This window comes from Mastigoproctus giganteus, chromosome 12, assembly GCF_048544385.1.
Source record: "Mastigoproctus giganteus isolate SK-2022 chromosome 12, ASM4854438v1, whole genome shotgun sequence".
NCBI lineage: Eukaryota > Metazoa > Arthropoda > Arachnida > Uropygi > Thelyphonidae > Mastigoproctus > Mastigoproctus giganteus.
In genome coordinates this window covers 138,921,908-138,939,604 of record NC_143586.1, presented here as the reverse complement: position 1 = coordinate 138,939,604, position 17,697 = coordinate 138,921,908, and the positions used below count along the sequence as shown (strand labels likewise).

The 17,697-nt window shown below is 35.4% G+C and overlaps 1 protein-coding gene across 2 annotated transcripts in view; it reads right to left on the bottom strand.

Annotated features, from left to right (window-relative positions):
* Positions 1 to 2,741: 2,741 nt before the first annotated feature.
* Positions 2,742 to 17,697, bottom strand: part of LOC150077455 (PHD finger protein 21A-like) — a 177,478-nt gene continuing 162,522 nt past the window's right edge. For both annotated transcript variants that reach the window (XM_090386114.1, XM_090386115.1), the window contains 3 exons: positions 16,943 to 17,159; positions 16,603 to 16,706; positions 2,742 to 2,962 (listed from right to left, as the gene is read on the bottom strand). In XM_090386114.1, coding sequence (XP_090242240.1) covers positions 2,858 to 2,962; positions 16,603 to 16,706; positions 16,943 to 17,159 — 426 coding nt within the window. In that variant the 3' untranslated portion in view covers positions 2,742 to 2,857. The remainder of the gene's footprint in view (positions 2,963 to 16,602; positions 16,707 to 16,942; positions 17,160 to 17,697) is intronic.

Genomic DNA, 17,697 nt, shown 5'->3' with positions numbered 1-17,697 from the left:
TTATATGGAATATACAGGATTTCATATAAGAGAAAGATGCAAATTCACAAAAGATGCAATAGTTTTAAATTGTTTTGTAAATTATAATTATTAAATACACAGTGCTGTATTGCTAACCAAAAGAAACATGATTTTATATAAAAATAAATATAACCAATACTTTTATAATTATCCTCTTAGATATCATAAATGGCATTTATTTTTACTATTTTATAATGCTGTTATCTTAAAATATTTTCCACATAGGATCATACAAGTGCAACCTTCCATAAGTAAAGGGAAGTTCATTGTTGCAGATAGGCTTTTACATTTACAACTTCTTTGTAAATCCCTGTTCTTCAGGGAGCAGAAAAGTTGAATGTTTCATTTTTAAAACAGGAGAATGCACAATCCCAAAAATAAAATGTACTGTTATTTCCTTCATGTAAATCTCATGCAACTGTTCATTAAATCTCTTTCCAGAAAGTTTTGAGTATATAGTTATTTATTATCATTGGCCATATTTTTTAAAATTAATAATTGTGCAATTATTTTCTGCAAGGTTTCCACTCTTAACTCTTTAAATGGCAAGTTGATTGTTATCCACTTGGAATTTAAAGAGTAAAGAGTAGAAACCGATGAAAACATTTTATCTTCATAAATTTTGACATGGAGATCTTTGGCCTTCTTTTGCAAGAAGGCAGAAGGATCCCATATTAAAAAATGCTTTTATATAGCAAAGAACTTCTCAAAATTGTACTTTTGGTTAGATGCACAGTACTATATTGTTATTAAAATTGCTCCTTCCTTCTGTGAAGGAAGGAGAAGTTTTTCCCTGATACATTCCCATCAGACGTTCAATATATATATATATATTTTTTTTTTTTTACTTAATCTCAGCAATCTAATATTTAGAAGTTAATGGTTGTCCTTAAATGCACATGTGCATACTGATATGCATGTTGTGTGTCTAAATTTCTATGCCATCACACAAAAATTGTATTCACTGTTAACTGAGCATTACAATATTAGCTGTCACAGCAATGAATTTTGTAAGCTCTTGCCCAGTGATTATCTTGGAGGAGGAAAAATAAATGTCTTAATGATAAAGCAACTACAAACTGAACTCCCCCCCATAATTTATTATCATTTATATTTAAATAACAATTCTTTCTGTAAGAAACTCTTCTGTTATCAGAAAAACAAAAATAATAAAATGTAAAAGTGTGGCTTTATCTTCATAAATTTTATGCTACATATAAATTTTAGAATAACTTAAAATTTTTAAAAAATTGTCTCCATCTATGCTATCAGTTTAAAAACTGGCTCTTGAATGTGCTATACATAGCATCAAAATGTCATCATCAGTATATATATATAAAAAAAAAAAAAAAAAAAAATTAACACATGCCTGTAAATTGAGAAAATTATACTAATTCACTTTCACAACAAAACATTAAATTTACAGTTCATATTACAGTTCCCTTTGTACGTACATGCATTACAAATTACTATCACTATTCATCTGTAAAAACTGTATACATATCAGCGCTACACTTATTTCATGCAAAGGAACTGCTTGTATCAAACTAGTTTTAAAAGTTTACTTGTCTATGACAAGTCCAAGGGTTAAACATATTCTCAAATTTTATTTAAAGATTATTCCAAAACAGCAGGCAATCAATAAAATGTAAGTTTTCTGTTATCTATAAAAGGGACCACTAAACAAATACAAACATGATGAATGTTTGAGAATTACTGTTAAGCATTTCTGAAAGAATGTACAGCAAAAATAAAATTAATATGTGAAACAGTTTTGATTAATAATCATTAGTAATGGAGTTTTTTATATTCTGAACAGAGAAACTAAACAAAGTGTGTATGAAATCAGCACTGATATAAAATCATAAAATATAAAGTTAAAATTGTACAGAACTTCAAAATTATGATCCCACTTACTGATACGCCTTTCTTCAAACCAGATCATTCAATCAAGTTTCTATTTTCCCTTCAGTCATAAATCTACATCATATTATATATATTTGTGATACATATGCATATTAATGCATATATACATATACATATTCATTCACTCCTTGGTCAGGACTGTCTTTTAGACAATTATGAATACAAAGCACCATGATTGAAGAGATATAAATTTTAACATAAAAAGACTGCAGAATGCAAAAAAAGCTATAATACTTCACACAGCAGTTCCATTTCAGATAAATCTAAAAGCACTGCCCAACAAACTGCTATTATTGTAATTCCATTATAATTTCACAACCAATTTAAAAAAAAAAAAAAACAGCTTTAGTGAGCATGGTTTAATTTGCTAATTGAATTAAAGCACCAAAGAATTTAAAATGAGATACCTAAAATGATTTAAATTTTGATAAATATAAAGGCTGGCTTCATGCTCAAATTAGGGCTTTATAATAAGGGGTAAAAACTGTCCGCATAATGGAAGTTATTGCACCCCAACCATCAAAAATCTAACTTGCTTTATATCTATCAAAATTTACAAACAAATTTACGACTTCTCTTTTTCTTTTCTTTTTTATTTATTTTCCCCCAAGTTCTAATAAATATGTCAAGAAAGAAAGGAAAAAAAAAAAAAAAAAAAAAATGAGATATTCAATTACTAATATTAATGAAATTGTGCTCTTATCAGCATCATTCAATATCATGGCAGTGAAATATACTTCCGCCTATAAAACAGTCTCTTACTTTTATTTTTAAATTACTGAATTACACCTATGGTGAAAAAATACAGTCTACTAATCTGAGACTCCAGGAACTGACGCTGTGACACTGTTTACATAGGGTATTTGTGAGTCACAAACTTGGCACATTAGAAGGTAAGAATCTGCGAACATCAAGAGATCTGTTGTAATTTGTGCACAAAAATGTACAATCGTTTAATGCATTCTTGCACTTTCTGGTAAGAAGATTCTAGCTCAACATGTCTATCTTCTTGTTCCTTAAATAAAGTATGACATGAGGAAAATTATTACAACCATAAACATATTCAATTTAATTAATATAAAAAAGAGTAAATGATGCATTTTTATTAATTGGACAACTACAAAGTAATTAAAATGATTTAATTAATAAAAAACCTGTAAATAAATTAAAAAATGTATAGTAAGACATAATGGTCTTTCTTCCATAAGGGCAATAAAGTGTGATAAAAGTTTTTAGAAGCAGTAATAAATTAATATACAAAACATGTAGCATTTTATCTTAAATTAAACCAAACAACAAATTTGATATGATTAGATTTGTCACTACCTTTACACTTATGAAAGAGTGGTCAAAACGTTCTGTAACTGAGTATGTACAGTGTAACTGAGAAGTTCCTAGAATGGCCATAAGATTATACCACTAAAGTTTAAATTTCATTTGTTACTTGTCCTGCCCTCAAGGTGTGGCTTTCTCTGCCCAGATTTCCAACCTCACCACAAGGGGGGGGGGGGTAGAGTAGTGTAGTAACAGAGTAGTCTGAGGTTAATTAAGTTAAGGGTGATTTCCCTTTATTTTAGTAGCATTTAACACTGATTTTTTCCTTTTGCTCACACTATGCACATAGGGGGCATAAATTCAAATTGAGGAAGGATGATTGCAGAATAGATGTGAGGAAGTTTGCCTTTAACCAAAGGTAGTTGATCACGGGAAGAAAGCTTCCATCCATTGTTGTGGAAGTGGATAGTTTTCAAGGAAGAACTAGGCAAACTACCAGAGGTGATGGATAGGTGAAATGGATTTTTTTTTTGGCTGATGCTGTATAAGCTTGCTTTCTTGCATCATTTGTCACTGATACTAATATCTATAAATAAGATCACAAGCGTAGTCCAATTTCTTCCAGTGGTGTGGGTGTGGGTGTGTGTGTGTGTGTGTGTGTGTGTGTGTGTGTGTGTGTGTGTGGGGTGGATTTAAGTTACAAATTGCTGACCAGGCTAGCCGGGTGGGTAAAGTGCCTGCCTGGCAACCCAAAGGTCGCGGGTTCGAATCCCGCCTAGGGCTTGGATCCAAGTACTGCAAAAAAAACCTTGGGAGGTGCATTATGGCCACAGAAGCTGATGCGCCAACAACTACCAAAAAAAAAAGTTACAAATTGTTAATGCATTATTCAACTGTATGGTCTGTGTTTCACAAAACAATTTGAAACTGGAAATGCAAACCACAATAGCTATAAAGAACTGTGACAAAAAGAGCCATTACCACCCACAACTAATTCCAGCAATGTAAGTGACCACCAAAATCTCTCTCTCTCTCTCTCTCTCTCTCTCACCAAATACCTTCAGCAACAACCATTTTTATTTTATTTTTATTTCCATATTTACAGAATGACCATTACCTTTTGATAACGGTCATTCTGTAAATTAATGATAATGCACTACAATAGAACATAGAATTGTCCATCTGCCATAACACCACCTCTCTTCTCCAGCACCCAGAGGCTGCAGGCAGTCACAAATGAGAGTACTACCACCACCACCTCTCACAACTAATTCCAGAGCCCAACCCAATGACCTTTAGACCACGTATACAGCACCTACCCATCAGAATACCTCCATCAGCAACTTTTTGTTTCAAGATTTACATAGTGGCCATTTTCTATATTACAATGGATGAACACAGAAGCAGCACTGAACTTGAAAGATTATGCAAGCTACTGTTTTAGAACGGTTTTCAATCATGAAATGATTTTGATTTGATTTGATTTAGATTTTATTGGTGCATTAGCATCTAAAGCTATAATGCGCCAAAACCAGGTAATATATAAAAATTTCTCTCAGTGACCTAAGTAGTTAGGCCACCATGTCCAGATATATAATAAAAGACATAACAATAACGTAAAAATTTTAAATACGAGTAAAAACTTTTATTGATTTAAAATAGCTAAAAACAGCAGACACGTTGTCATTGTCAGATAAAATCTGACTGAGTGTATAAGGCTCAGTCAGATGGTTATCAAACATGAAAAAACACATGGCAATGTATGGTCAGTACTTCCTAATTTGTCTTAGTTTTTTTTTATTTATTTATTTTTTTAGAATTCCAAATTCATCGGAACAGTTATGGTAACTGTTCATATCAAACAAGTCTTCAAATAATTTTCTATTTCATTAGATATATACAGTATATCTTGAATATGTGTTTACATAAGACATAAATGAAGTCACCACATTATAAACATTTATTATTTTCATTATACATTAGACTAAGGATATACATATAAACACATTTAAAAAACAACTAAATGCACAAGGCATAATACGTTAAGAGTTTATTATCTATATAATATCGGTGCAGATACACCATAGACAACTCTTAAGAAACTACGAAGTAGTTGTTGTAGTAGGATCATTTGCTCTGTTTCTCATATTGTGCTCTTCCTTCACAACGAGTTGCCATGATATTGCACTATCTTAATAAATAACGATTCACTAATAGAGAAGACTATTGTTACTTAGTGAGTACCAACACCCAGACGGCACCGTTTCAAGCCTATTATCAGTGGATGGGCAGGTACCCTGGTATTGCAGACATGACGACCCAGTTGTAAAGATAATCACACAATATGAGAGATGCCAAAAGGTGTATGACAATATTTAAAAATAACTAAATGCAAAAGGCATAATACGTTAAGAGTTTATTAACTATATAATATCAGTGTAGATACACCATCCACTGAGAATAAGTAACAATAGTCTTCTCTATTAGTGAAGCGTTACTTATTCAAGGTAGTGCAATATCATGGCAACTCGTCATGAAGGAAGAGCACAATATGAGAAACAGAGCAAATGATCCTACTACAACTACTTCGTAGTTTCTTAAGAGTTGCCTATGGTGAATCTACACCCATATTATATAGATATATAACACGTGTATGAAGGTGGTTATAACTGAGATAATCACTGGTTGCCTGTATATGGCAAACTGAAAATTGTCCAGAGATAAAATTTTGAACTGTATCTCACTATGCAAAAGGTTAAAAATAACTAAATACATGGAACTCATCCAACATATAATAATTTATTTGGTTGAGATACAGTTGAGATACAGGATTCAGAAGATAAAACTGCATAATGTGATAGCTATTTATATTGCAAATGTGTTGGTATTATGGCATGGTCAACTGTTCAAGAATGGGAGGGGAGAAGAGAAGACAGGCATGCTTTTTTTAATGAAAACCCCAAGCATGAGAGGTATTAGAACCTATAGTGTTTAGTACCATGCACAGGTTGAAGGTTGAGAAGATGAAATGAGATACTTGTTCACATTAGACTTGAATTTCTGAAGATTGTAATATTTCAGGAAATACCTATGAAGGAAGGTTGCTCCAGAAAACAGAAGTTGAAGGAATAGAGGAGGAAGAAGAAAAGTTGGTTCTATGAGATTGAAGTTGGACAGTAAAAGGATGTTGAGTGGTTACATGTTGGGACTGGTGAAAAGAAGGAATTATAGAAGCCAATTCAAAAGAACAGTGCCTGTGGAAGTATCTATAGAAATGACATGCAGCAAAAACAGAATGTCTATGAGACAGAAAGATTGAAGAGAGACTGTTAGAGAAGTAATTACTTAACCTAACTGCCCTTTTTTTGAATGGAATCTAGAAGCCTGAGAGAGGTAGGGTAGATTTGCAATTTGTATAGAGTGAACAGCTGTTTGGAAGAAAATAAACACTAAGATTAAAAGAGAAAACCCAGTTTTTTGGAGGCAAAGGAAGCAATATTTGTAATGTGCTTATGCTAAGAGAGATTAGAAGTCAGGGTAATCCCTAATAGAAAAAAAAAAATCCTTTTTGTGAGATATAAAGACAGGACTGAGTTTTAGAAGGATTGAAATCAACTAAGTTTTCTTTGTCCCACTGGAGATCAGCATTCAGGGATTTGGTAGTGGATATTCAAGAAGTTGAAGCTGCTTATGTAGGTCAAGGTTTCTCAAACCGGAAAGTGGAATGCAATGTGATATAATCAGCAACTATGGATAGGATTTCCAGTAAATGGAAGGTCATTAGTATATAAATGGAAAAGAGTGGGAGAAAGAACCGAACCTGCATTAGTGGAGAAGACAGAGAGCCATCTACCATTATGCACAGTGAGCAGTCAGAGAGAAAATTGAATACCCAATTACAAAAACAGTTGGCAAACCATAATGGTAGAGGCTAATTTAGAAGACCTTTATGTCAAACACGATCTAAAGCTTTTGAAATGTCAAGAGCAACTGCTAAAGTTTCAAACTTTTCCACTGAATTTGTCCACAGATGGGGAGCATAAGCCAGAATATCACCAGTGGATTGACACTGACAGAATTCATACTGGTGATCGATGGTCAGATGGAAGGCTCTAGATGGTTTTAAGAGTTGGTGGTTAATTGATTTTTCCATTATTATAGAAGTGCAATGGGACAATAATTGGACAATAAAAGGAAGTAACCTGTCCAATTTTTAGGAATCGGCTGGATACGAGCAAATTTTCAATTAGAAGGGAAAACACCCCAGGAAAAAGAAAGTGACAAAAAAAGGCAACACAGGAGTTAGCCCAGGAGCACAGGTTTGGAGAACAAGAAAGGCCATCAGGACCTGGCATTTTCTTGGCATCAAGACTGTTCAAAATTCTTCTGACATCCTTTTGACAGAAGACCTTTTGAATAGAGTATGCTGGGAATGGAAGGAGATGGTTTACAAAATCATCAATATATGAGTTAGAAGAAAAGTGGAATGTTAGCAGGTCGGCTTTATCTTTTCTGAGGTGACAATAGAGCCATTCGGTTTTGACAGAGATAAGATTAGAAAGCAGCAAAAAGTTGCAGCCAATAGATTTGGAAAGAGATCAGAATGCTAAACTACCCATGCAAGTTTTCTACTCTTAGCCTGTTAAAAATCTAGTCTGGACTAATTAGTAATTGCTTTACAATTGTTGCGAGGTTTGATGTAGGCAAAAAACAAACCTGAAGATTGGAAGCAAGCCAACTGTGATATACAACATTCTCATCTTGAATAGACTTAGCACATTTATCAGAAAACCAAAGTTTAGATAAAAGAGGGGATTTTAAGGTGGAGTGTGGAATAAAGGAATTCAACCTTACAACAATAATTTCCCTGACATAATCTGAGCAAATGTTGACATCAAAAGATTTGAAACAGTAATCCAACTGAGGAAAAGAAGAAAATAAATCTTGTAGATCATCCCATTTTGCATTGTTGTAATGCCAAACAATACTGGTTTAACAGAAGTTAAGAATGACCACAAGAAAAAAGCTCCACTGGAGGAGACCATCACCAAGTTGTAATCTGAGGTGCCTAGAGGAACTCTCACCTTAACCATGTACTTATAAGGTTTGTTTGAGAGTAAAATATCAAGCGTTTTTGGCTGCATGGTTAGGACTGTCTGGTATTCTGATAGGTAAATGAATAATCTGTGCATAGTCATTGGTAATTGCAAGAACCTCGGCATCTCGACCATCTGGGTCCATGTGACTAGAAAATGGAAGCAAGATGTGAACATTAAAATCACCAAGGAAAATTACCCCACTGTTAAGAAAGTGGGACTGGATAAAATCAAATTTCAAAGAGAGGAAGCCAAACAGTTCCAAGTGATTAGTGGAGTTGGGAGAACGATTCAAGAAACAGATGAATTTGTCAGAATGTGGTAGAGAGATTTTAGGCCAGAGAAGATTGAAAAGAGGAGATTCCAATTACTAAGTCTCTGAGAGGAAAAATCAGAGCAGACATTTGCACAGGTATCACCTTTATAGCGAAAGGAATCATACAGCGAATAATTAGGACAAGTAAGATTAGCAGTGTTTGAATCAAGGGATAATTGGGATTCTCTCAGAAAAAGTATGGGGTTTGGCAGACTAAGTGGAAATGGACATCACTGAAACTAGAAATGAGACTACATATATTTGTGAAATGATGGCATTAGTGTTTGGGAGGTTTTCGATCTTATCTTTTGCAGATAAGGTTGTTCTATTACTTTGACAATTCATGATGTATTCAATAGTAAGAAAAGGTGGGGAGGACACATGAAATTTTTGGGTAGGGTATATGCACAGCAAGAATATACCGAGCTCCTTAACATAACATGGCCTGAACAATGCCCAACACACACTACTTATACTCCCTCCAGTCACTAGGAGAGTAGAGACAGTGAGATTATACACTAGCTGATTCGTAAGCCTCCTAGAGTACCACCAACAGGTTCAGTTGGTGGTACTCTAGGATAGTCCACCAACAGGTTCAGTTGGTGGACTATCTACTATGGCCAGCCTGCAAACACCCTTTTAGAGCTGTACCCTTGAAATGTAAGGAAGATTGGATTTTGCCTTTGGTCCTTGAAGCTGTCATACAGACATTCTCTCAGGTATGTCAAGCTGAGCTTGCTACCTAGGAGTCTAAAACGCTGATATTCAGATGACACTCAAGTCAAGGGGGACCAAATTTCGACAATGTCCGGTCAGTCTGCAACAGCCAAATCCTCTACTTGCATCTTCACGATGGTGAGCCTGTTAGTAACCCTGGATATAACCTCATGCTGCCTGGTGACTGAGTGAAGCTTAGTGTACTGCGAAAGGAAAAAGATCAGCAATAACCCAGATTTATCTTAAAGCTGATTGAGCAGGACAAGGTTTCTCAAAATGGAAAGTTGAATGCAATGTGCTATCATCGGCAAAACTATGGATAGGATTTCCAGTCAATGGAAGAAGGTCATTGATATACAAGAGGAAAAGAGTGGGGGAAAGAACTGAACCTGGGGGACACCGGCATTAGTGGAGAAGTTAGAAGACAGAGAGCCATCTACCATCACCCTCAGTGAGCGATCAGAGAGAAAACTGGATAACTAATTACTAAAAACAGTTGGCAAACCATAAGATGGAAGCTTGTTTAGAAGACCTTTATGCCAAACATGATCAAAAGCCTTTGAGATGTCAAGAGCAACTACTTGTGTTTCACCGAACCTTTCCATTGAATTAGTCCATAAATGGGTAACATAAGCCAGAATATCACCAGTGGATCGACACTGACGGAATCCATACTGGCGATCGTTGATCAGACGGAAGGTTTCTAGGTAGTTTAAGAGTTGGCGGTTAATTGATTTCTCCATTACTTTAGAAAGAGTAGAAGTAATTGCAATGGGACGATAATTGGATGGGAGGGATTTGTCACCCTTTTTAGGAACTGGCTGGATATGAGTAAATTTCCAAGCAGAAGGAAAAACACCTTTGGAATAAGAAAGTGAAAAAAGGCGGCAAAGAATAGGAGTAAGTTCAGGAGCACAGGTTTTGAGAACAAGTGGAGAAATACCATCAGGACCTGGAGCTTTCTTAGCATCAAGATTCATCAAAATCCTTCCGATATCCTTTTGACAGAAGACCACAGGAGGCATTGAATGGAGTGTGTTAGGAATGGTGGGAGGTGTTTTACCAAGGTCATTAATACATGAGCTGGAAGAAAAATGGGATGCTAGAAGGTCAGCTTTATCCTTGGCTGAAGTGACAACAGAACCATCTGGTTTGGACAGAGGTGGGAGCAGAGATGGGCAAAAGTTGCGGCCAATAGCTTTGGCAAGAGACCAGAATGCTCGGCTACTATTAGGGCAAGAAGCAAGTTTTCTACTCTTAGCCTGTTCAAACTCTAGTTTGGACTGATTAATAACTGCTTTACAATTGTTGCGAGCTTTGGAGTAGGCAGAAAATGAAACAAGCCAATTACGATATGCAACATTCTTCTCTTGGACAGCCTTAGCACATTTATTGGAAAACCAAGGTTTAGATTAAGGACGAGATTTTAAAGTGGAGTGTGGGATAAAGGATTCCATTCCTGCAAGAATAATTTCACTGACACGATCTGAGCAAACGTTGACATCAGAACTTTTGAAACAGTAATCCGACCAAGGAAAAGAAGAAAAGAAGTCTCGCAGGTCATCCCATTTTGCATTCTTGTAATGCCAAACAACACGAGGTTGGGAATAGCCATGAGATAAAGGTTCCATTGGAGAAGAGACAATCACCAAGTTGTGATCTGAAGTGCCTAAAGGACCTCTCACTTCAACCTTGTACTTAGAAGGGTTGTTTGTGAGAAAAAGATCAAGCGTATTGGCTGTATGGTTAGGATTGTCTGGAATTCCTGTAGGTAAATGAACTATCTGTGCAAGGTCATTAGTAATTGCAAAAGCCTCAGCACCTTGATCAGCTGGGTCGGTGTGACTAGAAAACGGAAGCCAGCTGGAGTTGTGAACATTAAAATCACCAAGGAAAATTACCTCACTGTTAGGAAAGTTGGACTGGAGAAAGTCAAGGTGCAAAGAGAGGAAGTCAAAGAGCTCCAAGTGATTAGTGGAGTTGGGAGAACGGTAGGGACAACAGATGAATTTGACACAATGAGGTAGAGAGATTTTAAGCCAGAGAAGATCAAAGAGAGGAGATTCCAAATTGCCAAGTCTCTGACAGGGAATATCAGAACGGACATATGCACAAGTACCACCTTTGAGGCGAAAGGATTCACACAGTGAATAATTTGGACATTTGAGATGAGCAGTATTTGAATAAACCGATAACTGAGATTCTCTCAGAAAAAGTACATGGGGTTTGGAAGACTGCAAGTGGAAATGGATATCGTTGAGATTAGAATTGAGACCACGTATATTTGTGAAATGAATTAGGAAGTCCTCGGGAGGTTTAGTTTTTTTTGCAGATAAGCTTACTCTATTAGTTTGACAATTCATGGTGTATTCAATAGTAAGAAAAAGTGGGTGGGACATGCTGTATGAAGTAATGAAATTTTTGGATATGGCGTACATGTGGTAAGAATATACCCAGATCCTTGACATAACGTGGCCTCGACAATGCTCCCCGCATACACACTACTCGGACTCCCTCCAGTCACTATCTGGCAGAGTAGAGGTAGCAAGATTATACACTAGCTGATCCGGAAGCCTCCTAGAGAGTTACCAATAGGTTTGGTCCGGTGTACTAACTAGTGGCCGGCCTGCGAACACCGTTTTAGAGCTGTACCCTCGAAATGTAAGGAATATTGGATTTCGCCACGACATTCATCAAAACACCACGACATAACCTCAAAAGTCATCAATCATACTGCATGATGGAAGAGATAGGGAAGGGTTGGCCGGATCCTCTCTAGAGACTAAACATGGGTTCCACCACTTCAAGCCTCCAATAAGCAAAGTGGTGGTATTTCACCGGTTGATGAGAATCATCTACCACCTAGTACTGCCTGGTAACATAGAGGGGTGGCGTTCCTCCATGTGGTGTGGGCGCCACATCTCGACCTCTGCTTACGTTGGTTCACACCTGGGTGGTCACCCACCATGTACTTGTGCATGGAGGTTATACCCTGGATTACTAACAGTCCCACCATCGTGAAGGTGCAAGCAGAGGATTTGGCTGTCATAGAACGTCTGGACTTCGCCGAAATTGGGTCCACTTGACTTGAATGTCACCCGAATATCAGTTCCATCAGCGTTTTAGACTCCCAGGTAGGAAGTACAGATTGTCTGGCATATCTGAGAGAATGTCTATGACAACCTCAAAGACCATGTGATCAAAAGATCTGTTGCTCATCCACTAGTTCTCCATGTTATTGCCTAAGTGGTTTGCATATTTTGTTTATGTATATACAATAGTGTCTGTGTTGCCTGATGTGTCTTGTTATTGTATATGGTGTCTTGTTATTGTATGTGCATGCAAATCTTCATTACTGCAAAATAATGAAGCTTTAGTGTATCTCACTTGCTTATTTCTCCTAGAGCTTTCAGAAATCTAAGAAACATAAAATTTGATTCTCTTGTCCTTTGGCAAATCCTAACAATAAACTACCCCACTTCAATGAACTATTTATTTTCTGCAGGCCAGCCTCCCCATCCCACTTTACTTCCAACATAGCTTGTGCTTGACGGATTGGTTTACAAATACTAAATCAGTTGTAGTCACCTGACTGTTGCTTTCCCACTCAATCATCTTGTTTTAGCACTAACAATTATGTATAATAATGTTTAAAAATAATGATATGGAATTAAACACACTACTATGACTTTTAATTTTCAAGATTGGGTACTTTGTAAAAACAGGTGCATTAATTAACATAATAATAAATTATTACATTACTTATGTCATGGAGAATAGATTTGTTGTTAAATAAAAGAAGCTTTTTGTTACCTGTGAAGAACATTTGAAAACTTTGTGTTCAGTCAGCAACCCATACAAGTCAATAGTTAATGCCGTACATATCAAGTCGACCCACATGATTCATCTCTTTCCTTCTAGTGTTAAGATAAGGAAACAAATTTCTTGCTACTTTCCTTTGCACTTTTTACCAAAAGACTATTGTAATCTACCTTAACAGTCAGCTTCAGTTGCTTTTTTTATTTTCTAAGGATAGATGTGGCACACAAGTGCAGAGGTAACCTCCCAATGTCACAACCCCAGGTAAGAAAAGATTCTCCATGAAAAAATCCACAGCTGTTTCAGTCTTTTCTAATTGTTCCATATTTGTCCTCTTCTCTGTTTATCCTAACCTTTCACCTTTCTTCTCATTGTAGTACTGAGACAAAGGACTGTAGTTTCTTTTAGCTTATTTGTGCACCTAAATTTTTCAGTGTATTGGTAATGGATCTGGTTTGAGTTTCCTTTTAGTGCTTCTAAGTAGTAATTGTCACCCTTTAGGCCACTTTGAGAGTGGAGAATGTTTCCACACAACTACAGGGGCCATATGAAAATTAGTGGCACACTGTTCGAAAATGAGCAAAATTTACCATCTATCACCGAGTCTTTGCAGTTCTTCAATAAAATATTCTGCCTTATTACAGACATGTTGCACATCTCTGGAAGATGCCTGCTGCCATCAGCAGCATTCCTTTTCTGTATATTGGCAATCAGCCACTCAGTGCATTTCATCTGGGTGCAAACTTGGATTTTGATGAAACAACGCTGTTCAAACTTGGCAACAGTGCCAATGTGACACTACCTCTTCATATGAGTGTGAAAACAAATAATGGTTATTGTAGAAATAGGAAAAAAGATTAATAAAGTTGTCTCATGTACACAAACAATTCCATGGTAGATTGCTGCACTGCTACGTTGTTGTCACTAATTATTGAATGGCCTTTGTATTTTCAAGTCATCTCTTTCCTTTGTATTTTGCATCAATGACAAAATATAAGAGACTGCTTCAGTTCTGACTGCCATTGTGAAAACATCTGCACTCTGATTTGTGTCCTTCAATACCTAAAGACTGTTTTCACCTTAACAGGTTAGCTTTCCTTGGGAGTAACTGATTTATTCTTACCTTTACTAAAGAACTGTATCAAAATTTAATATTAATATTATTCATTTTTAGTGATAAAGGAAGTTTTTTAAGCTGAGAATAGTTTCCAAGTCCACGAAAGAAAGCTCATTAACTCAGAATGTATATATTTTTTCAATTGACTTATTTACTACACCTACCTCATTCTGTCTTTATAGCATTCTTTATTTAATTGTATTCAAATAATTTTGCAGCAATGACAATTTTTTTTAAGTACACCTTGGTTAACTAAACAGTATAGTATAGTACAGGAGTGGAGTTAAGAACTTCTCAGGGGGCACTTGTAATTTCAAAATGATTTTAAAGCCTACTTATTAAATTTCAGAAAACTCAATGAGTGCATCCACCAGTCAGCTGGGTGGTTGCATCTGCAGTCAGAAAAATTTTGTCTGTGAGATCTTCAGCTATTAGATCCTTATGGAACATGCTCATATAGCTTCTTCTCAATTAAAGAGCTGGAATACATGTATCAATAACTCTCATACATAAAGATGTATTCACAGCAACTCTTTTCTGGTTTGTGAATGAACAAGGAAATAATCATATATGGGGTCTTCCCTATAAAATTGTCACAGACAAAATGAAGTTGGATAACGTTTATCATGCAAATTTAGGCTGGAGAGATATGGTTAGCGCAATTTTGGAGACCTCATTCCTACAAAATTTAGAAGAACAGGAAAAGTCGAGCAGAGAGAAATCAGGAAATTAAATAAGGATTATCTAGGTGTAAGTGAATGTGAATTATTCACAAAAGAAGAATTAGAGGAAGCAACAGCTAAGATAATGAATGGAAAATCCCCATGAAAAGACTTAATTGAGCCTGAAGTCTTAAAATTTTTATAAAGAAATGGCCAGGTATTCTTCTGGACTTACACATAATATATGTTTGGGGAGTATATTTCCAAGTTGTTGGAAAATTGCAGTTGTCAAAATCTTAGTAAAAAATCCAGATGGGGATGTAGCAGACCCTGTATCATATCCCTATCTCCTTGCTACTGCTGTTTAGAAAAGTATTAGAGAGAATGATTATAAAAAGTGTTGGATCATTAAACATATAAAGGGCTATGTTCTACCAGGCAGTGTAGTTTCCAGAAGGGCTATTAGGGCTCTGTTGGATGGCACAAAGTACATACTGGAAAAATATGTTATAGGTATTTTTCTGGACTTTAAAGGGGCTTTTGATAGGACCTGGTGGGAGAATGTGCTAAGAAGGAGAGTGGCTCAGCTGCCTGGAAGATTATATAAGATTTTAAGAAGTTATCTTAGTGAGAGGCAGATAGCAATGAGAAAATATTATGAGGAACTTAATGAGGAATGTTTCCTTAACAGGAAACATTCAGCACACTCCATACAACCTTAGAGCTCAAGATGCATGTGGCAACCTATCAGATGAAATGTATATTGCTGTTTTCATATCCATCACCCAAATCATATGATACAATCACATACAAAGTGTGGATACTAAAGCAATCCATACTTTCCATGTGACTATATATCATACCATAATGGAAGGACCCACACAAAATTAAACTGGTCATGTTTGATATAATACTGCACCAAAGCCTCAAGTTACACATTTCCCATAATCCATCCAAAGCTATAGAAATCAATTTTTATTGCAGTGTAAAAAATGAATAATCCCATCTGCCCCCACCCCCCACAATGTAATGAGAACATACAAAAGAGACAAAATTCAATTCTATTTGTACCATCTTGTTAACTGCATCCAATGCTTAGGTTCCACAGCCCTTATTACTTTAAAAAAAAAAAAAAAAAAAAAAAGCAGATGTCCATGGCTTACTGTTATAGAGATATTTAGCTCCAAAGTTGTTTTATAATCACCACATGTGTAAACTTATAATTTTGAATACCTTCTTCCGACCTATTCTAACTTCCAATTATAAGAAGCCAGAATTGAAAGCACTTCATCCATATAAAGTTTGAGAATCTTGTTAATAGTCTACAAATACATTTTGTGGATATTTCTCTTCTGCTTCTTCATATTGTAATCCTGCTGTTGCATCATTTATACAAAAATAAATATATAAATAAAAAAAATCCATTATTAATAAAAAAAAAAAAATTCTAAAACTTTACACAGGTGAAGTGCTTTAAGTTCTGGTATTCTGATAAGACAAATGTGCAGCACATTGTTCAAATATTATATTAATTAGAAGTTTTTATGCACAAATTAAAATTTAACATATTAGTTGTTTTTCTCCCAAATGAGACATTTAAAATTTTAACTACTAACTGCTTATATTTCTGCAAATTAGTTTTATATTACTTACAGTAACAACATCTTTTAGGTAATGCAATCTTGTTTCCAGTTGGTCTTTTTCTTGTCCCAACTCTAAGCTCCGCTTTAGCAATTTTTTCTTTTCATCTTCTTTTGCTAAATTAGAAAAAGATACTTGAATGAAAACAGTTAACAGCTACAGAAACTAAACAGGTTTCAGTCCAAGTGAAAAATCAGAGTTTAAATTTCATAAAATTGAAAAATCAATAGCTAATTCATTACAACACTTCTAAGATTTTATTATTTTTTAACTGACTGACACACACACACACACACACACACACACACACACACACACACACACACACACACACACACACACACACACTTACCTGCTTTGAGAGCAACATAACTATGAACAGCTGCAACCGTCCACTCAGTTGAGGCTGAAGTTGTTATTTGACATTCTTGACAGTGCCACGGCCCATCACATGATGTAAGCAAGGGAGGCTGAATACAAGAATGATGATAGGATTTAGAGCAGGAGCTACATTTAACAAGCTCTCCAGGTTTTGTACAACTTATACAGAGAACTTGAGAACTGTCTTTCTAAAATAGAAAAAGAAATGTCTGTAAAAGCAAGCTAAGACTACAAATCAATCACTTTAACAGTACTTATTCCTTTTCCAATATATAACCTTGAAAATTAAAATAACTAATTATATTAGTTTCTTAATTTATCTCAAAACATTTTTCCCTCCCAAACAATATAACACTGAAAATAACTAAAACAAAAGACCCTTCAACCCAAGCTATATAAAGTTTATAAAATAAATAACAGATACAAATATAGGGTTCAAAATAATCTATTTGATTCTTTTGAAAAAGTGTAAAAAAACTGCAATGCAGTTACTCACACATTACTAAAAAGGAGGTGAAGAGTTTTTAAAATGTACTGCTTCCATTGACGAAACACAGACATACAACTTTGAATCTAAACTAAAGTAACAATCAGCTCAGTGAAAATCCATCTTTGCCATGCTTTTAAACGTTGCTGACAACAATAATGACAACAATTATGAGGGCATTTTTGCTGCTGATCATGTACCACTTGGAAGATTGGTAACTGTAGATATTACGCAAAATT